Source organism: Pseudophryne corroboree, chromosome 1 (assembly GCF_028390025.1).
Source record: "Pseudophryne corroboree isolate aPseCor3 chromosome 1, aPseCor3.hap2, whole genome shotgun sequence".
NCBI lineage: Eukaryota > Metazoa > Chordata > Amphibia > Anura > Myobatrachidae > Pseudophryne > Pseudophryne corroboree.
Window position 1 is genome coordinate 416,327,329 of NC_086444.1, and position 21,546 is coordinate 416,348,874.

The window sequence follows — 21,546 nt, forward strand, 5'->3', positions numbered from 1 at the left end:
TGGCATGAGTCCTGGCAGGACAAGCCTAGTGCTGGATGCAGCAATTTCAGGAGAGCTCCATGCTTTTTGTCCCCCCGATTGTGCCTATGCCTGCAAAGGCTAGTGATGGTTATCATTTGAGGGACATCACTTTTTACACTGATGGAAGGGATCCATGCAGCGTTTTGGACAAACTAATCTGTCAGAGGTGACTCATTTTGGCTGCATTGGGGCAAATCTGGTGGTTTAAGTTTATTTTAAAAACAAAAAAAATATATAAAAAAAAATCAGGATGGCGAGTTCAATTCTAAACAGTGGTTTGTGGTGGTATTTCAACTGTTTTAACATAAGTAAATCAGTGCAATGAAAACCGCCAGGTTCTCCAGGATTTTTACAAACCCACTGACTAGTAAATTTACTTCATCAGGGCTGGATTAAAGTTTGTGGAGGCACCTCTATGAAAAATGTTGGGCAAAACCATGTGGGGCAAAACCATGTGCACTGCAGGGGGATCAGATATAACATTTGCAGAGAGAGTTAGATTTGGGTGGGTTATTTTGTTTCTGTGCAGGGTAAATACTGGCTGCTTTATTTTTACACTGCAATTTAGATTGCAGATTGAAACACACCCCCACCCAAATCTAACTCTCTCTCTGCACATGTTATATCTGCCTCCCCTGCAGTGCACATGGTTTTGTCCATACCTCCCAACCATCCAGATTTTTTTGGGGACTTTCCCACCCGTGTGTCGCAGTGTCCCGCGGTGATGGTGGTGGCGGTGGGTGTGTGTGGGTGTGTGGGGGGGGGGGGGGGGCAGTTGGAAGGCTCCTGTCACTCTGCTGTGCATAGCAGAGTAACATTTAATAGACACTGTGCGTATTCACGGGAGACAGGGGCTGGGGCATGCCAATAGCTCACAGAGTGCTGGGGCATGCCCCCTAAGTGATGAAATCAAGAGGCGTGGCTTGCAGATGCATCATCCCCTCTAAGCCATGCCCCCTTTCCCCGGGGCCAGGGGGCATGGCAGGAGTCCCGGGTCCACCTTCCTTGATGTTGGGAGGTATGCACTTCTGTTTAAAGTGGAGTAGTCATAGCCAAATTCTACCTCATATATAACCAAAAGTTTGTGTTTCTAAGGAGCCTATTTATCAAATAATATTTGTGGGATCTCCCCAGAAAACAGCCATTTTTTCGAGGGGTACAGGCAAATATTAAGGGGTCTATTCATGAAGCAGTAAAAAGAGTGAAGAAGAGTGAGCTAGTGGAGAAGTTGCCCATGGCAACCAATCAGCATTGAAGTAACATTTATAATTTGCATACTATACAATTGTACGGAGCAGCTGATTGGTTGCCATGGCAACTTCTCTACAGGCTCACTTCACTCTTTTCACTGCTTCATGAATAGACCCTTTAGTATCCCCCAAATGTAATATTAAGTGACCACAGCAGATATCTCCAATATATATGCCGCAGTCCCTCAATTTCTTATAGCAGAAGTATCCCCCATGGGGGCAGCAGCTACTGTAGGCTGTCAGATTTACCAAGCTCAGATGGCACTAGTCGCTATTGTCTATGGATTGCACTTCACAGAAATTACTGGGAGAGGGGACTGAACTCTCCCGCGAAAGGTGAAGCGATCACATTAGCACCCTTTTGTAGCCACTGTCCCTGGATTTGTTTTTTGCAGAAATTATTATTATCAGGTTCTTAAAAACCAATAATTAATAAATCTGGCCCTAAATCATCAAATACTTATGCTGTATGTTAAAGGAACATTTGAATCTCATGATCATATCATTTTTACAATACACATTTTTTTGTTCAGGACACTGTAAAAACTATATTTTCTCTTACGTCCTAGAGGATGCTGGGGTCCATATTAGTACCATGGGGTATAGATGGGTCCACCAGGAGCCATTGGACTTTAAGAGTTTAACAGTGTGGGCTGGCTCCTCCCTCTGTGCCCCTCCCACCAGACTCAGTTTAGAAAATGTGCCCGAAGGATCCGGTCACAGCTAGGGGAGCTCTCCAGAGCTTCTTTAGAAAAGTTTATTTTAGAGTTTGTTTTTTTACAGGGAGGGCTGCTGGCAACAGCCTCCCTGCATCGAGGGACTGAGGGGGGAAGCAGTGTCCGCCCTGCGGGGTCTGGGCCACTGTCTCCGCTGACTGGACACTGAGCTCCAGAGGGGATAGATTGCTCCCCTCCGCAGGGGAATGCTCACCCCAGCAGCATGCCGCCACCCCCCCCTTACAGAGCTGAAGTGTGGTGAGTGAGTCATCGCTCCCTAACAAGTAGGGAGCCGATGTGAAGATGGCGGCTACAGGGTAGGAGGCGCAGTACTAACTGTGCTCGGGGGGCTCAGCGGTACTTGGTGCAGCGCTGTGAGGTGCGCACTGAGCCGGCGCCTTAACCCTACACTGACCAGAAAGCCTGTCGGGGTCCGCTGATCTCAGCCAGCACAAAATCCTCAGGCCAGTTTACTCTTGGAAGAGCGGGAAGACAGCGCCATTAAGGGGTGGAGCTTCTCCTCAGAGCGGACCCAGCAGCATTCAGCGCCATTTTCCTGCCTGCAGACACGCTGCCAGTGGAAGAGCAATTCCTCCAGAGCACCTCCAGCTATCTGTGCGGTACCAGGGGGTTGTAGAAGGGAGGGGAGGCTGTGTAAAGACTGTGTCACCTATTAAGGGACACAGTCAGCGCTGGTTAAGGGTCTCCCTATACCTATATAGCGCTGTGTGTGGATTGGCTCCAATCTCTGTGTCTCTCTGCCATTCTTGGGGGGGAAACTCTGTCTGCCCTGTACCCTGTGTGTATGTGGGGTGTACAAACAAACATGTCTAGAGACTCTGTCTCATATGCTGCAGAGGATTTATCTTCTCAAGGAAGATCCCATCCCATGTAATCAGGATTGCACTGTTGTAGCGCAGATCCCAGCTAGAGAACCAGAGTGGTTAGCCTCTCTTAGGGGGGCTGTTTCTCAGATTTCTGAAAGGGTTGTAAGGACTGAGCATGCAACTCAGGTACTGCAGTCCTCTATGGCAGTATGGTCCGATACTGCTCCCTCGGGGCCCCCTGCGGTACATTCTCACAAACATGCTCTTGCCCAAATTATGCAGGATGACACGGATACCGATTCTGATACAGCAGACGGTGATGGGGATGTGTCGAGGGGGACAGCATCACTTGCTAAGGGGGTGCAGTTGATGATTGAGGCCATGCGGGATGTGTTACATATTTCTGACACACCTCCTGAGCAGGTTGAGGAGGCCTTTTTCACAGACAGTAAGAAAGCCCCTCTCACCTTCCCGGCATCTAAGGAATTAAATGCTATATTTGAAAAAGCCTGGGAAAGCCCGGAGAAAAAATTCCAGATCCCTAAAAGGGTGCTGGTTGCTTTTCCCTTTGATAGAAAAAAATGGGAGTCCCTGCCTATTATTGACGCTTCTGTCTCTAGGCTGTCAAAACAGGTAGTCTTACCAGTCCCGGGATCTACCGCGTTGAAAGACCCGGCAGATCGTAAAGTGGATGCTACGCTCAAATCCATATACACGGCTTCAGGGGCTATACTACGGCCTACTATTGCCTGTGCATAGATTTCAGAAGCTATAGCAAAGTGGTCAATCACTCTGCAGGAGGACTTGACTACGATGGATAAAGGTGACGTTGATTTATTTTTACATAACATACAGGATTCTGCAGGGTTCCTGGTAGAATCCATAAAGGATCTGGGTTCCATAGCTGCTGGGATTTCCTCCATGTCCATCTCGGCTCGCAGGGGTTTCTGGCTGCGCCAATGGTCTGCGGACGCGGAATCCAGGAAAAGTGTGGAGAGCCTACCCTATACAGGTCAGGCTCTGTTTGGGGAGGCGCTGGATGCGTGGATTGCCACGGCTACTGCGGGTAAGTCTCCTTTTTTCCCCTCAGCTGCACCAGCTACGAAGAAGCCTCTTACTCCCAACACGTCAAAGTACTTTCAGCCCGCTAGGCCTAGAAAGAACAAGCCCTCTCACACCTTCTATAGAGGTGGTCGTGCCAAATCCAAAAAGCCTGCTCCCACAGGTTCCCAAGACCAGAAGCCTGCTTCTGGTACCTCAAAGTCCTCAGCATGACGGTGGACCGCAAAGCCTGGAGGTAGGTCAGGTGGGAGCAAGACTCCGGCATTTCAGCCACGTCTGGGTGTCGTCTGGCCTGGACTCCTGGATACAGGATATTGTGTCCCGGGGGTACAGGCTGGAGTTTCAAACTCTCCCACCTCACCGATTCTTCAAATCAGGCTTGCCGGCTTTGCCGGCAGACAGAGCTATTCTACTGGACGCTATCCGAAAATTGATAGTGTTCGAGGTCATTGTTCCAGTTCCACCTCATCAGTTGAACAAAGGTTACTATTCGAACCTTTTTGTGGTACCAAAGCCGGATGGTTCAGTAAGGCCAATTTTGAACTTGAAAACTTTGAACCCTTATCTCAGGGACTTTAAATTCAAAATGGAGTCTCTGAGAGCAGTCATCTCAGGACTGTCGGATCTGGAGTTCCTGGTGTCCCTGGACATCAAGGATGCGTACCTCCACATTCCCATTTGGTCGCCGCATCAGGCCTATCTCAGGTTTGCGCTGTTAGACGATCACTATCAGTTTCAGGCACTGCCGTTCGGTCTCTCCACGGCACTGAGGGTCTTCACCAAGGTGATGGCAGAGATGATGGTTCTCTTTCACAAGCAGGGCGTGAACATAATTCCATATCTGGAAGATCTGCTGATCAAGGCATCGTCCAGGGAGAAGTTGTTAAGATCCATTGCTCTTACGATGCATCTGCTCAAGGAGCACGGTTGGATCCTGAACCTTCCAAAGTCGCATCTGGAGCCGACAAGGAGGCTGTCTTCCTGGGGATGATCCTCAACACGGAGGTGCAGAGGGTGTTTCTACCAGTGGAGAAAGCGTTGGTGATTCAAACAATGGTCCGGGATGTCTTGAAACCTGCCCGGGTATCAGTTCATCAGTGCATCCGCCCTCTGGGGAAGATGGTTGCCTCCTACGAGGCTCTGCAGTATGGAAGGTTTCATGCTCGATCCTTTCAACTGGATCTCTTGGACCAGTGGTCGGGATCTCACCTACACATGCACCAGAGGATACGCCTGTCACCGAAAGCCAGAATTTCGCTCCTCTGGTGGCTACAACTATCACACCTTCTGGAGGGCCGAAGGTTCGGAGTTCAGGACTGGATCCTTCTAACCACGGATGCAAGTCTAAGAGGTTGGGGAGCAGTCGCTCAAGGGGAAATCTTCTAAGGACTGTGGTCAAGGGAGGAGTCCTTTCTTCCGATAAACATCCTGGAGCTAAGAGCCGTATACAGTGGCCTTCTTCAAGCAGCACACCTTCTACAGGATCAGGCTGTTCAGGTTCAGTCGGACAACATGACCACAGTGGCCTACATAAACCGACAAGGCGGAATGAAGAGCAGGGCTGCAATGTCGGAGGTGTCAAGAGTCCTCCTCTGGGCAGAAAGGCACGCTGTAGCGATGTCAGAAATCTTAATTCCGGGAGTAGACAACTGGGAAGCGGACTTTCTCAGCAGACACGATCTCCGTCCAGGAGAGTGGGGCCTCCACCCGGATGTGTTCGAGGAGGTAACCAGTTGGTGGGGAGTTCCTCACATAGACATGATGGCCTCCTGCCTCATCAAGAAGCTGCGGAGGTACTGTTCCAGGTCGAGGGACACACAGGCAGTGGCGTTGGACGCACTGGTAACACCGTGGGTGTTCACGTTAGGGTATGTGTTCCTTCCACTTCCTCTAATTCCAAAAGTTCTACAACTTGTAAAAATAACAAAAGTTCTGGCAATCCTCATTGCTCCAGTCTGGCCATGGAGGGCTTGGTACGCGGATCTGCTGGATCTACTGTGGCAAAATCCAGGGCCCCTAGCTCTTCGGGAGGATCATCTACTGCAGGGGCCGTTCGCTTATCAAGACTTACCACAGCTACGTTTGACGGCATGGCGGTTGAGCGCCAGATCTTAGCTCGGAAGGGTATTCCGAGCGAGGTTATTCCTACCCTGATACAGGTTAGGAAGGGGGTAATGTCTAAACATTACCATCAAATTTGAAAAAAATATGTGTCTTGGTGTGAATCCAAGAAATTTCCTGCGGTGGAGTTTCAACTTGGACGTTTTCTCCTTTTCCTGCAAGCAGGTGTGGATATGGGCCTGAGATTGGGCTCCATCAAGGTCCAGATCTCAGCTTTATCCATTTTCTTCCAGAAACAATTGGCTGAGGTTCAGACCTTTTTGAAAGGGGTTCTGCACATCCAGCCTCCCTTTGTGGCGCCAACGGCACCCTGGGATCTTGATGTGGTGTTGCAGTTCCTGCAATCGGATTGGTTTGAGCCTCTACAGGAGGCTGAAATCTAATTTCTCACGTGGAAGGCGGTAACTTTGTTGGCCTTGGCTTCTGCTCGACGTGTGTCGGAATTGGGAGCTTTGTCCTGTAAAAGTCCCTATCTGGTCTTCCATGAAGATAGGGTGGAACTCAGGACTCGTCAGCAGTTCCTTCCTAAGGTTGTTTCGGCCTTTCATATCAACCAACCTATTGTGGTGCCAGTGGCTACTGACTCCTCAATTGCTTCAAAGGCCTTGGATGCTGTGAGGGCTTTGAAGATTTATGTGAAGAGGACGGCTCGTCACAGAAAATCGGACTCCCTGTTTGTCCTCTATGATCCCAAGAAAATTGGGTGTCCTGCTTCTAAGCAGTCGATTTCACGCTGGATCAGGTTCACCATCCAGCATGCATATTCTACGGCAGGATTGCCATGTCCAAGATCTGTTAAGGCCCACTCTACTCGTAAGGTGGGTTCATCCTCGGCGGCTGCCCGGGGTGTCTCGGCTGTACAGCTTTGCAGAGCAGCTACTTGGTCTGGATCGAACACGTTTGCTAAGTTTTACAAGTTCGATAGTTTGGCCTCTGATGACCTTAAGTTTGGTCAAGCAGTTCTGCAGGAGCCTGCGCACTCTCCCTCCCATTCTGGGAGCTTTGGTACATCCCCATGGTACTAATATGGACCCCAGCATCCTCTACCTCTGCAGGTTCTCTTTTATGTGGTTACCTGTTCGGCTGTTTCTGTTGTTGTTACTAGTCGTTGCTGGTTGTTATATGTTAGTGGTGTGCTGGTGTTAAATCTCACCACTCTTTGTTATCATGTTCCTTCTCTCGGGTGGTATTCATGTGACCGCCGGTCAGCTGACCGACAGTCACATGACCTCCTCCACCAGCCTTTCTCCTTCATGCACTGTTTTACCTATAACTGCCTGTGGGAGGGGGCATAGAGGGGTGGAGCCAGCACACCCAGTGAAGAAATTTAAAGTGCAGCGGCTCCTTTGGACCCCGTCTATACCCCATCATGCTAATTCTCCCCAATATCCCTTATGGACTTACTAGAAGAGGATTTACCAGTAGGTAATTAAAATCCTATTTTCATGGCCCCCACTGTCTGGCATGATGGAGCACCGTAGTGTATACAAATCAACAACATCCATCATAACAATAACTTATGTTTTCAAGTCTCCAGTGCTAAATACTGGAGGGACTGGAAGGTGTATTATTATTTTTTAAATTACTAGAATGCAAGGTTATTAGTTAAAGGCATAAAGTTACAGATACAATACATACAGTAAGTAGTAAGCAAGTCTGAAGAAACATGTGTAATGCAATCTATAGGCTGCACAATGGATCGGAACAGCAATTCATAATTCCAGTTCTACAAGCTCTTCTGTTTGATCGATGCAATTCATTTTTTAAACCACCAATTTAATAGCAACCATATAATACCTTACTGCAGTAACTATCTCTTCCTCCACTTCTTCAGATTTTTATTATAGTTGTTATTATGATTATTAGTATTATTATTATTATTATTATTATTATTATTATTATTATTATGTTGTGTAATCTTTGTTGACTTTCACTCCTCAAAATGCTTTAATTCTAGCAGTAAAGTAATATTCCCTAGGTTTCTATGGAGTTTCCCTTCAACGCAGATAAAGCAAATATATCCCTGGAACAGAGTTTTCCTTTGTAGGTGTCACAATCTTGTGTTTTCCTCACATACAGCACAGCCACTGTCTGGAGGGATCTGAACCCATTTTGGGGTGAAGAGTTCACCCTCCACCTCCCTCTTGGTTTCCATACACTCTCCTTCTATGTGATGGATGAAGACACAATTGGGTGAGAATGTTTCTTTCCTTTGCAGAGCATTTTCTATAAATGTGACTTTAGATAGAAAACCTACCAACATTTCTATATGTAGAACAATGTTAGAACATATTCAACCCCGTCTTTAAAATAATAATAAAACAATACAAATTCATGCTCTCTCTCTTCTTTTTCTTCTGGCAGTTTTCAAACTAACAGCCTGTAACATGACAGCTAGGAGCTGATTGGCTGATACTTTATCTCTCTCCACTTTATCACTTTCCAAGGATGAGTACATCTCCCCCTCTAACTCTAAACAGTTGTTTTCTAATTTCCTTGGGACAGATGTACTAAGCCTTGGAGAGAGGTAAAGTGGAGTGAGATAAAGAACCAATCAATTAGCTTCTAACTGCCAAGTTACAGGCTGTGTTTGAATAATGAAAGGAGCTGATTGGTTGGTATGTTATCTATCTCCATTTTATCACATCTCTCACATAGTATAATGTTATTTCACTATGTAAAACAATACATTGAGTAATTATGTTATTTAACATATATGGGCCCCCATTCCGAGTTGATTGCTCGCTAGCTACTTTTAGCAGCCGTGCAAACGCATAGTCGCCGCCCACGGGGGAGTGTATTTTCGCTTTGCAGGAGTGCGAACGCCTGTGCAGCCGAGCGGCTGCAAACACATTTTGTGCAAAACAAGACCAGCCCTGTAGTTACTTATGCTGTGCGATGATTGCTGCGACGTATGACACGGTAATGACATCAGATACCCGCCCAGCAACCGCCCGGCCACGCCTGCGTTTTTCCAAACACTCCCAGAAAACGGTCAGTTGACACCCAGAAACTCCCACAGTCTGTCAATCTCCTTGCGATCGGCTGTGCGACTGAAAGCGTCGTTCGAACCTGTGCAAAACTACAATGCTCTTTGTACCCCTACGCCGCACGTTCGCATTGCGGTACATACGCATGCACAGTTTTGCCGTTTTTTTAACTGATCGCTACGCAGCGAACAACGGCAGCTAGTGATCAACTCGGAATGACCCCCCATTGTCTCTATTGTTTTTTTCTCCTAAGGCAAACTCTAATGCGCTCAAGTGGATTTACACTACATGGCCAAAAGTATATGGACACCCAAACATCAGGCACATACGTGTTTGTTGAACATATTATTTGAAATCCATGGTCATTACTATGGATTTGGTCATCCTGTTTCTGATGCAACGACCTCTTCTTTTGTGGGAAGGCTTTTCAATAGATTTTGGAACATGGGGGTAATTCCAAGTTGATCGCAGCAGGAAATTTTTTATCAGTTGGGCAAAACCATGTGCACTGCAGGGGGGGCAGATATAACATGTGCAGAAAGAGTCAGATTTGGGTGGGTTATAGTGTTTCTGTGCAGGATAAATACTGGCTGCTTTATTGTTATACTGCAAATTAGATTGCAGATAGAACACACCACACCCAAATATAATTCTCTCTGCACATGTTATATCTGCCCCCCCCCCCCCCCCCCCCTGCAGTGCACATGGTTTTACCCAACTGCTAAAAAATTTCCTGCTGCGATCAACTTGGAATTACCCCCATGGTTGGGAGGATTTGCACCCTTTCAGCCATACAGCATTGCTGAGGTTTAGCACTGATGTTGGGCGATCACGCCTGGCCTCCATTCGGCTTGCCATTTCATCCCAAAGGGGTTCGTGGGGTTGGGGACAGGGCTTTGTGCAGGCCAGTCAAGTTCATTTACAGCAAACTCAACAAACCATTTTTAATGGACCTCACTTTGTGCACAAAGCCATAGGGCCTGATTCAGAAATGGATGCTTTTGTCATTGCTCCTACATTTTTGGAAGCAGCAGTGATAAGAAAATGTTCTAATAATGCACAAGGTGACAAAAAAGATGTCCCCTGGCAGCATCGCAGATCCAAGCGCTGCATGCAAAAAGCAGCATCGGATCAAGGATGAGATGGTCGTAGCATCAGATTGAGGTAGAGATGGTCGCAGTCCCCAGCTTACTCAGAATGACAGGTGTAACTGCTCAGTCGGAACCAGGAAACCTGCATCAGAAGACACACGCCTACAAAATAGCAGGACTCGCCCCTGTTTTGAAAAGTGCTGCCAAGGGCCGACCCCGTCCCACCCCCCCAAACTAATGCAGCATGCCAATCATGTTGCAGCTTGGGAGCACTTAGTGTGAGCTCGCAGAACGGATCCTGCGTATGCTCAACTCCCCTGCCATCGGACTTGTATGCAAACTATCAGGTTTGTGTACAAGTCTGATTGAAGCAGATTGTCATGCTGAAACAGCAATGGGCATTCCAAACCTGTTGTAACAGAGTTGGAAGCTTATCATTCTCTAGAATGTCACTGTTTGCTCTATCATTAAGATTTCGCTTCACTGGATCTACGGAGCCTCAGGCAACACAAGACAAAAGCCCTGGAACATCATTTATCCTCCACCAAATTATACAGTTGACAGTATGCATTTAGACATGAAGCATTCTCCAGCCATCCACCAAACATGAAGGGCCTGATTCACACGCAATTCCAATATTTGCATAGCTTAGCAATTATTTGCTACTGTGCATGTGCAGAATATGCTGGAAACCCCTATGGTGCATGCATTACCCTGAGTGTATGCACAAATACGCTATTGTGTATGGGGGACTTTGACATGAAGAAGAGAGGCAGCTGATCAATCTAACATGGCGGCACTCATGCAGCGCTGAAACCCGGTATAGGCACCAAATCACTGGCAGCTAATCAAATACAGTATGTTTATGTGGGCTGAATTGCTAACGGGAGCACCCAATTAGATGAGGCGATAGATCTGAGTCCGGTAAGAGGAAGTTAGTGTCCCTTGCATGACACGTATGTGGGGTTACTGCTCTCTGAGTGTGTCTTACCTCTTTGTCCCTGAGCTGTTGTTGCTCTTAGATCTTTCCACTTCACAGTAACAACAGTTGCATGGAGAAGATGTGGCAGGATAGGAATCTGGCTTTTTGGAAACTTGGCTTCCATTACAATGTCACGTTGAAAGTCATTGAGTTCCTCAGTATGACCCATTGTACTGCTAATGTTTGCCTATTGGAGAATGTTTGTCTTTGTGCCAAAATAGCGGGGTCCACCTACTTTTGGCCATGTACATTCAGTGATCCTGGATCCTGAGTTCCTGTGTGGTAGTGTTTACATAACTTAATGTATCACCTCCTGTCACTTTTATCACATGCCATTCCTACTATGCTGTAATCACACTAAATTCAGTGTTTCTCCTATCAGACACGATGATGTTATTGGCAAGATATCACTCAGCAAGGAATACATTGCATCTCAGCTACGAGGTAAATACACTCAGTGCTTGCAACTGTGCAAAAGGTAAAAAAATCATCAAGACATAATGGGATAAATTTACTATGGTGGGAGTTTTTTTTAGAACTGGTGATGTTGCCCATAGCAACCAATCAGATTCCATATATTGTATTCTAGAAGCAGCTAGATAAATGTTAAATAGACCAAACTAATCAAGGGCATGGAGACGCTGGAATACGTGGTAAGGCTTGCAAGGCTAGGCATGTTTACATTGGAAAAGAGGAGACTGAGAGGGGATATGATCAACATCTACAAATATATAAGGGGTCAATACACAGAGCTTGGGAGGGACATGTTTTCTATAAGATCAGCACAGAGAACACGTGGTCACTCGCTTAGGATAGAGGAGAGGAGTTTCCGCACATTGAGGCGAACAGGTTTTTTCACAGTAAGGACAATACGTGTTTGGAATTCCCTGCCTGAGAGAGTAGTAACTGCGGACTCAGTCAACACCTTTAAGAATGGGTTAGATAAATTCCTATTGGATAAAGATATTCAGGGTTATGGTGCGTAGGCAAGCATTATAGTTAATATAACTAGTCCTAACATCAAAATAACTAGTCCTATAATAAGACTGCATAGGAGACCACAAATAGGTTGAACTCGATCGACAAATGTCTTTTTTCAACCTTAGTTACTATGTTACTATGATTGGTTGCTCTGAGCAACATCACTAGTTCTAGAAATGTGCCCCATTGTATACTATATGGTGGTCCATAGAGTAATACACATGGGGGGTAATTCCGAGTTGATTGCAGCAGGAATTTTGTTAGCAGTTGGGCAAAACCATGTGCACTGCAGGGGAGGCAGATATAACATGTGCAGAGAGAGTTAGATTTGGGTGGGTTATTTTGTTTCTGTGCAGGGTAAATACTGGCTGTTTTATTTTACACTGCAAATTAGATTGCAGATTAAAGACACCCCACCCAAATCTAACTCTCTCTGAACATGTTAAATCTGCCTCCCCTGCAGTGCACATGGGCCCTCATTCCGAGTCGTTCGCTCTGTATTTTTCATCGCATCGCAGTGAAATTCCGCTTAGTGCGCATGCGCAATATTCGCACTGCGACTGCGCCAAGTATCTTTGCTATGAAGATAGTATTTTTACTCACGGCTTTTTCATCGCTCCGGCGATCGTAATGTGATTGACAGGAAATGGGTGTTACTGGGCGGAAACAGGCCGTTTTATGGGAGTGTGGCTGAAAACGCTACCGTTTCCGGAAAAAACGCAGGAGTGGCCGGAGAAACGGGGGAGTGGTTGGGCGAACGCTGGGTGTGTTTGTGACGTCAAACCAGGAACGACAAGCACTGAACTGATCGCACAGGCAGAGTAAGTCTGGAGCTACTCTAAAACTGCTAAGTAGTTTGTGAGCGCAATATTGCGAATACATCGGTCGCAATTTTAAGATGCTAAGATACACTCCCAGTAGGCGGCGGCTTAGCGTGTGTAACTCTGCTAAATTCGCCTTGCGACCGATCAACTCGGAATGAGGGCCATGGTTTTGCCCAACTGCTAACAAAATTCCTGCTGCGATCAACTTGGAATTACCCCCATTTTCAGGTCAATATGATTGGAGAAAGTATGAATAGAACGATTATTGTAAGCATTCTCCACTGGTCACATATATATATCAAATATTCCTAAATTTGAAGAAATTGGCATTTATTATTATTGATCATTTTGTTTGGTATGTATTCCTTGCAGTGTAATTTGCAGTTTGTAAGATACTTTGTATGCTGTTCAGGTATTGACAGCTGGATTAACCTGAGCCGTGTGAATCCAGATGAAGAAGTCCAGGGGGAAATTTATCTTGAGTTACATATAATGCAAGACCAGCACAAGAGCAACCTGCACTGCCATGTCCTGGAGGCCAGGTACATAAAACTTTAGCCGATTATAGATGTTGCAGAACTGAAGCTCAAATCTTTGTTATCGCCATTCATATATGTAAAACAACGCTTCGGGTTGAGTGCCAGAATCTATGGAATTACCCCGCGCATTAAGACCCACTGCGGCTTAACATAGAATTTTCTACGTAGCTCTGGAGGCTGCAAGGAAAAATCCAAGTTAAGTGCACCCTCAGGGTTTACCATGTGGGGTAGCGGGCAGTATCTGAATAGATACGGGCAGAGCTGCAGCAGTGCGATAAGTCCCCCGGCTAATTCGAGTTATTGTTATGCTTATATAAGCACATTGTTTTATTCACAAAAAAAGGTTAGACTTGCTTTTTATTTGATGTTGCAGCATTGGATATCTTACATATCAACTTAAGCAGGGTACACACTAGCCTATATATGGAACGGCTCATATATATTGTGAGCCCATCAGTGGATGTGTGCCCCCGATATATCTGTGAACAACGTTGTTCACAGATATACCATGTCTGCTGTGCAGCACAGCCTATGGCCGATACTGTATAGACGCATCTGACTGTTTGTACAGACGGTCCACTGACTGCTCGTACACTTGCTGCGGGGGGCTGACATCACAGCTGGGCGGGCAAATTCAAATGCCCGCCCAGCTGGTTTTCCTGACCGACACCGACACATCTAGCGGCTGATTAGTAAGGGTCTATCACACCCCCATACTCTAACTTACCTATTCTCTAATAAATAATAAATCTCATCTCCTGAATCTGATCCTTTCCTGTAGCAGTCACATAGCACAGCAGTGCCTAGGAAGCAGCTGCCAGCCAGACAGGTCCCGCCAAGGATGCTGCTATCAGTGAGGAAGGGACGGGGCCAAGCAGAGACAGGCAGGGAAGACGGGCCGTGCAGCTGCACTCCAGGGGCCCTGAGTGCCTCTTCCCATTCCTTCTATCACCTGGGGTATATGCTCCCCCTCTCCCATGTGTCTGCCCACCCAGGGCTCTGAGTCATTGAGAACTATTGTTATTAACAGTCACTAGTAGTAGTTGTATAGACATTTCTCCCCTTGTACTGTATTTTTGAATATATTGTATTTATTTATTTGTGTGTCTTATTGTATTTTCTCTAACGTCCTAGTGGATGCTGGGGACTCCGTAAGGACCATGGGGAATAGACGGGCTCCGCAGGAGACATGAGCACTTTAAGAAAGAGTTTAGATTCTGGTGTGCTCTGGCTCCTCCCTCTATGTCCCTCCTCCAGACCTCAGTTTGAATCTGTGCCCGGATGAGCTGGGTGCTTTTCAGTGAGCTCTCCTGAGCTTGCTGTGAGAAAGTATTTTGTTAGGTTTTTTATTTTCATGGAGCTCTGCTGGCAACAGACTCCCTGCATCGTGGGACAGAGGGGAGAGAAGCAGCCCTACTCTCTGAAGATAGGTCCTGCTTCTTAGGCTAGTGGACACCATTAGCTCCAGAGGGATCGTACACAGGATCTCACCCTCGTCGTCCGATCCCAGAGCCGCGCCGCCGTCCCCCTCGCAGAGCCGGAAGACAGAAGCCAGGTGAGCATGAGAAGCAAGAAGACTTCGAAATCGGCGGCAGAAGACTCCGGTCTTCACTGAGGTAACGCACAGCACTGCAGCTGTGCGCCATTGCTCCCACACACCTCACATACTCCGGTCACTGTAAGGGTGCAGGGCGCAGGGGGGGGGGGCGCCCTGGGCAGCATTTGGACCTCTTTTTGGCAAAAGTGAACATATATACAGTTGGGCACTGTATATATGTATGAGCGCCCGCCAAGAAAATGTTTTTTTTAAGCGGGACAGAAGCCCGCCGCCGAGGGGGCGGGGCTTCTTCCTCAGCACTCACCAGCGCCATGTTTTTTCTCCACAGCACCGCTGAGAGGAAGCTCCCCAGCCTCTCCCCTGCAGATACACGGTAGAAGAGGGTAAAAAGAGAGGGGGGGCACATAATTCGGCGCAAAAAATCAATATAAACAGCAGCTACTCGGTTAACATTAAGTTACTGTGTTATTCCTGGGTTAATAGCGCTGGGGTGTGTGCTGGCATACTCTCTCTCTGTCTCTCCAAAGGGCCTTGTGGGGGAATTGTCTTCAGATGAGCATTCCCTGAATGTGTGGTGTGTCGGTACGTGTGTGTCGACATGTCTGAGGTAAAAGGCTCCCCTAAGGAGGAGATGGAGCAAATGTGTGTGTGAGGGGTGTCTCCGTCGACAACGCCGACACCTGTTTGGATATGTGTAATTAAGTGCTAAGGTGAATTTATTGCACAAAAGATTCAGTGTCGACTACGATAATGCAAAGTTACAGCCAAAATGGCAGGAAAGTATTCAATATATGATTATTGTAATAAAAAATGTTTTGCATATCACTGATGACTCATCTGTCCCTGACACAAGGGTACACATGTTTAAGGGGAAGAAAGCTGAGGTAAATTTCCCTCCTCTCATGATGAAAAAGAGCGGGAATCTCCAGACAAGAGACTGCAGTTTCCCACAAAGAATTCTCAGGGAGTATCCTTTCCCTACTAGGGCCAGGATACGATGGGAATCTTCCCCTAGGGTGTCAAGTTTGCCCAAAAGGTAGCGCTGACTTAACAGCTATCCTCAGGGATCCTGCAGATAGCGTGCACATTCTGGTACACTACTCAGACCGGCGATTGTGTCGGCATGGGTTTATAGCGCTGTAGCAGCGTGGGCAGGTACCTTATCAGCAGGGATTGAGACCCTAGTATGTATATATATATATGTATATATATAGATGTATATATTAAAGATGCTGTCTTAGATATATATATAAAAAACATGCCCAAAGAGACATTAGTCTACTGGGTTCTAGAGTCAACGCTATGTCGATTTCGGCTTGACGTGTCCTGTAGAATATGCAATGGACAGGTGATGCCGACTTAAGAGGCATATGGAAGGCTGAGGATTGTGTGGAGAAGGGATCTCGGACCTGGTCTCCACAGCTATAGCTGGTAATTCTGATCTTTTGCCTTATATTCCTGCACAGCCTAGGAAAGCACGACATTATCAAATGCAGCCTTTCGATCACAAAGAAACAAGAAAGTCCGAGGTGCGTCCTTTCTTGCCTGAGGCAGGGGCAGAGGAAAGAAGCTGCACAACACAGCTAGTTCCCAGGAACAGAAGTCCTCCCCGGCCTCTACAAAATCCACCGCATGTCGCTGGGGCTCCACAGGCGGAGCTAGGCCCGGTGGGGGCACGTCTTCGAAATTTCAGCCACAAGTGGGTTCACTCCCTGTTGGATCCCTGGGCAATAGATATTGTGTCTCAGGGATACAAGCTGGACTTCGAGGAGATACCCCCTCACCGACGGCCCTGCCGGCTTCCCCCCACGAGAGGGAAATAGTGTTAACTGCAATTCACAAATTGTATCTTCAACAGGTGGTGGTCAAGGTTCCCCTCCTTCAACAAGGAAGGGGTTATTATTCGACCATGTTTGTAGTACCGAAACCGGACGGTTCGGTCAGACCCATATTGAATTTAATATCCCTGAACATGTACCTGATAAAGTTCCGATTCAAGATGGAATCGCTGAGAGCGGTCATCGCAAGCCTGGAAGGGGGGGTTTTATGGTGTCTCTGGACATAAAGGATGCATACCTTCAGGTCCCCATTTATCCACCTCATCAGGCGTACCTCAGATTTGTGGTACAGGATTGTCATTACCAATGTCAGAAGTTGCCGTTTGGTCTCTCCACGGCTCCGAGAATATTTACCAAGGTAATGGCGGAAATGATGGTACTCCTGCGGAAGCAAGGGGTCACAATTATCCCATACTGGGACGATCTCCTCATAAAAGCGAGGTCAAGAGAGCAGTTGCTGATCAGCGTAGCGCGTTCTCTGGAAGGGTTGCGGCAACACGGCTGGATTCTCACCTTCTCGAGGGCCGCAGATTCGGCATTCAGGACTGGGTCCTGGTGACCACGGATGCAAGCCTCCGAGGGTGGGGGGCAGTCACACAGGGAAGAAATTTCCAAGGTCTGTGGTCAAGTCAGGAGACTTGCCTTCACATCAACATCCTGGAACTAAGGGCCATATACAACGCCCTACGTCAAGCGGAGACCCTGCTTCGCAACCAACCGGTTCTGATTCAGTCAGACAACATCACCACTGTGGCTCATGTAAATCGACAAGGCGGCACAAGGAGCAGGGTGGCGATGGCGGAAGCCACCAGAATTCTTCGCTGGCCGGAGAATCACGTAAGCACACTGTCAGCAGTGTTCATCCCGGGAGTGGACAACTGGGAAGCAGACTTCCTCAGCAGGCACGACCTCCACCCGGGAGAGTGGGGACTTCATCAAGAAGTCTTCACGCAAATTGCAAGTCGGTGGGAACTGCCACAGGGGGACATGATGGCATCCCGCCTAAACAAAAAGCTACAGAGGTATTGCGCCAGGTCAAGAGACCCTCAGGCGATAGCTGTGGACGCACTGGTGGCACCGTGGGTGTTCCAGGCGGTCTATGTATTTCCTCCTCTTCCTCTCATACCGAAGGTGCTGAGAATCATAAGAAGAAGAGGAGTGAGAACAATACTCATTGTTCCGGATTGGCCAAGAAGGACTTGGTATCCAGATCTGCAAGAAATGCTCACAGAGGACCCGTGGCCTCTGCCTCTAAGACAGGACTTGGTGCAACAGGGGCCCTGTCTGTTCCAAGACTTACCGCGGCTGCGTTTGACGGCATGGCGGTTGAACGCCGGATCCTAGCAGAGAAAGGCATTCCGGATGAAGTTATTCCTACGCTGATAATGGCTAGGAAGGACGTGACAGCTCAACATTATCACCGTATATGGCGAAAATATGTTGCTTGGTGTGAGGCCAGGAATGCCCCTACGGAGGAATTCCAGCTGGGCCGTTTCCTTCACTTTCTACAGTCAGGAGTGACTTTGGGCCTAAAATTGGGTTCCATTAAGGTCCAGATTTCGGCCCTATCCATTTTCTTTCAAAAAGAGCTGGCTTCTCTACTTGAAGTTCAGACGTTTGTAATGGGAGTGCTGCATATTCAACCCCCTTTTGTGCCTCCAGTGGCACCTTGGGATCTTAACGTGGTGTTGATTTCCTGAAATCCCACTGTTTGAACCACTCAAAACGGTGGAATTTAAATATCTCACGTGGAAGGTGGTCATACTACTAGCCTTGGCTTCGGCTAGGCGTGTGTCAGAATTGGCGGCTTTGTCACATAAAAGCCCCTATCTGGTTTCCCATGCGGATAGAGCAGAATTGAGGACCCGTCCACAATTCCTGCCGAAAGTAGTTTCATCTTTTCATATAAACCAACTTATTGTGGTGCCTGTGGCTACTACTGACTTGGAGGATTCCGAGTTGCTTGATGTGGTCAGGGCTTTGAAGGTTTATGTAGCCAGAACGGCTAGGGTCAGGAAAACAGGGTCTTTGTTTATCCTGTATGCTTCCAACAAGCTTGGTGCTCCTGCTTCAAAGCAAACTATTGCTCGCTGGATCTGTAACACGATTCAGCAGGCTCATTCTGCGGCTGGATTGCCGCTGCCAAAATCAGTTAAGGCCCATTCCACTAGGAAGGTGGGCTCTTCTTGGGCGGCTGCCCGAGGGGTCTCGGCATTACAGCTGTGCCGAGCGGCTACTTGGTCAGGTTCAAACACTTTTGCAAAGTTCTATAAGTTTGATACCCTGGCTGAGGAGGACCTTGTGTTTGCTCAATCGGTGCTGCAGAGTCATCCGCACTCTCCCGCCCGTTTGGGAGCTTTGGTATAATCCCCATGGTCCTTACGGAGTCCCCAGCATCCACTAGGACGTTAGAGAAAATAAGATTTTACTTACCGGTAAATCTATTTCTCGTAGTCCGTAGTGGATTCTGGGCGCCCGTCCCAAGTGCGGACTTCTTCTGCAATGCTTGTATATAGTTATTGCTTAAATAAGGGTTATGTTATAGTTGCATCAGGGTTGAACTGATGCTCTGTTGTTGTTCATACTGTTAACTGGGTAAGTTTATCACAAGTTATACGGTGTGATTGGTGTGGCTGGTATGTATCTTGCCCTGGATTACCAAAATCCTTTCCTTGTACTGTCAGCTCTTCCGGGCACAGTTGCTCTAACTGAGGTCTGGAGGAGGGACATAGAGGGAGGAGCCAGAGCACACCAGAATCTAAATTATTTCTTAAAGTGCCCATGTCTCCTGCGGAGCCCGTCTATTCCCCATGGTCCTTACGGAGTCCCCAGCATCCACTACGGACTACGAGAAATAGATTTACCGGTAAGTAAAATCTTATTTTTTTCTGTATAGCGATACAACACTTTGTGTCACCATATAAATGAAAGATACTAATTGTTTCCCTCATCTCTTTTTTCCATTCTACTGTTTAAGCAGAATTCCTGGGGTAAAAATTACCTGAAAAATATGCTCACATTTGTGCACATGAAAGCTGAGCTAGAGCTGATATTAACAATCACATATATACATTTAATTATATTTTCTACTGTTACATTTTTGTTTGTGAGTACAAAGTGTTTTTCCATATGCACCTGTTTTATTTAGGTGTTAAACACAAGTGTTTATTGTGCAGACAACAAAACCAGAATGTTTTGATAAGCTGTGACTCATTCTTTAGGACACATGATAACTTGTTTCCAGGTTCCTGGGCATATACTTGTTTTCAGGTTCCTGGGCATATAGGGAGCATTTGTGCACATATCCGAGAATCAATTCCCTCCTATAGTCTTACAAAAAATAAGCATTAAAGTTTGTTGATTTCATAGCACTTTGGGGCTAAATCAGTAAGCATCCCAGAAGTGATCCTTACTGCATTTAGCCAATGTTTCGGAACTACGCACGCGCAGAACCCCTTCTGCGCATTTGCAGAACAGGTCCTGTGATCTCTTCTCTAAAATGCGAACGCCTCTGCCTGATTGAGGCAGAAATGTACGTGGGGAGGGAGAGGGGGCGGCCAGCATTCGGGAGAAAGGGGGGAGTGTCTCCCCCCAGTTTTCAGGGAGTCGCGAGGCGAAGGACTGCGTAGCGAGAAGCAGTTACCTTGTCCCCGCAAACTGCACTGTGACGGCAAAGGCTGAGTAAGCTGAAGCTTACGCAGCCTGCCGTTGCAGATGAAGATGTTCATCTGATATGAAATCGCATCACAAATGATAAGGACGGCAGCTGCGAGCTGCTTTGCATTTGAAATCCTTAATGTATCAGGCCCTTTGTTTCATATTTTGTGAACTACCTCCTATTAGCCTGAAGCAGTTTTATTTTTAAGAAGTCTCCAGGGCATAAAGGTGTTAAAACTGAAATCATCAAGAAGATAAACATTGTGCAGTGTTACCCTGAACAGCAGATTCACCATGCAGCGCTACTGTTATGCCAGAAAAAAAAAGTGTAAGAGCTTTCCCACGGTTGTCAACATTAGAGATTAAAGGCTAGTTTGTTTCTAAAGTGCTGCATTTTTGTAAGTGGAAAATGTAATGTTGTGAAAAGCATACCCAAGATCAACTTAACTATCTGAAGCTTTCTTTAGAATATGTTTTTAACTCTTCCATTTCTGGATCTCCCAGTTTATAATATAGAATTCTTCTTAAATACTATCTTTTTTGTGTTTCTGATTCTTCTTCATGCAGTTGGTTGAGGCCCAATCTATTCCATTGTTGGCACTGAATTCCTCTACTTCCCTCAGATAGCATTATTCATGAACATTCAATTTTCACTTATCATGTTCCATTTCCTATGCAGCAACTGACAAAGGCTTTTTTGTCAGAAATATAAAACGCCTCTTTTGAATGACAGCAGAACTCTGAATGGCAGTCTCAGAAATACTATTAATTTCTTTAAATATCCGCTCTTTGACAACAATCGTTATTTCCATCACTGTGGTATCCATGAACCATTGCCATTGACTAGAGTTACCCCTTCCCACACAATGGTAGAGTGCCCTATATTTCTGCACTTTTCAGACTCTGGTTTCTATATAAGCGGTCCGATGATGGTCTCTAAACGAATGTATGTGCTTGGAAATATGACCTCAGATCTAGACATTTAATGACAATTTGCCAGCTCCCAGCATGAAGCAGAAAAGATTGTGGTTTCCTAGCAACAGGTTTATGCGCTTAGCAACACGGGATGATTCGAAGTGTGGGGATAGT

The 21,546-nt window shown here is 46.7% G+C and overlaps 1 protein-coding gene across 3 annotated transcripts in view; it reads left to right on the forward strand.

Moving 5' to 3' along the window:
• The window catches only part of RASAL1 (RAS protein activator like 1), a 121,808-nt gene that overhangs the window by 74,727 nt on the left and 25,535 nt on the right, over positions 1 to 21,546 (forward strand). The window contains exons 1-4 of one of the 3 annotated variants that reach the window (XM_063913317.1): positions 952 to 1,039; positions 8,077 to 8,190; positions 11,443 to 11,504; positions 13,278 to 13,407. In XM_063913317.1, the coding sequence (XP_063769387.1) occupies positions 972 to 1,039; positions 8,077 to 8,190; positions 11,443 to 11,504; positions 13,278 to 13,407 (374 nt within the window). In that variant the 5' untranslated portion in view covers positions 952 to 971. Of the gene's footprint in view, positions 1 to 951; positions 1,040 to 8,076; positions 8,191 to 11,442; positions 11,505 to 13,237; positions 13,408 to 21,546 lie in introns of those variants that run through there. The other 2 variants (XM_063913318.1, XM_063913319.1) reach the window with 2 other exon arrangements.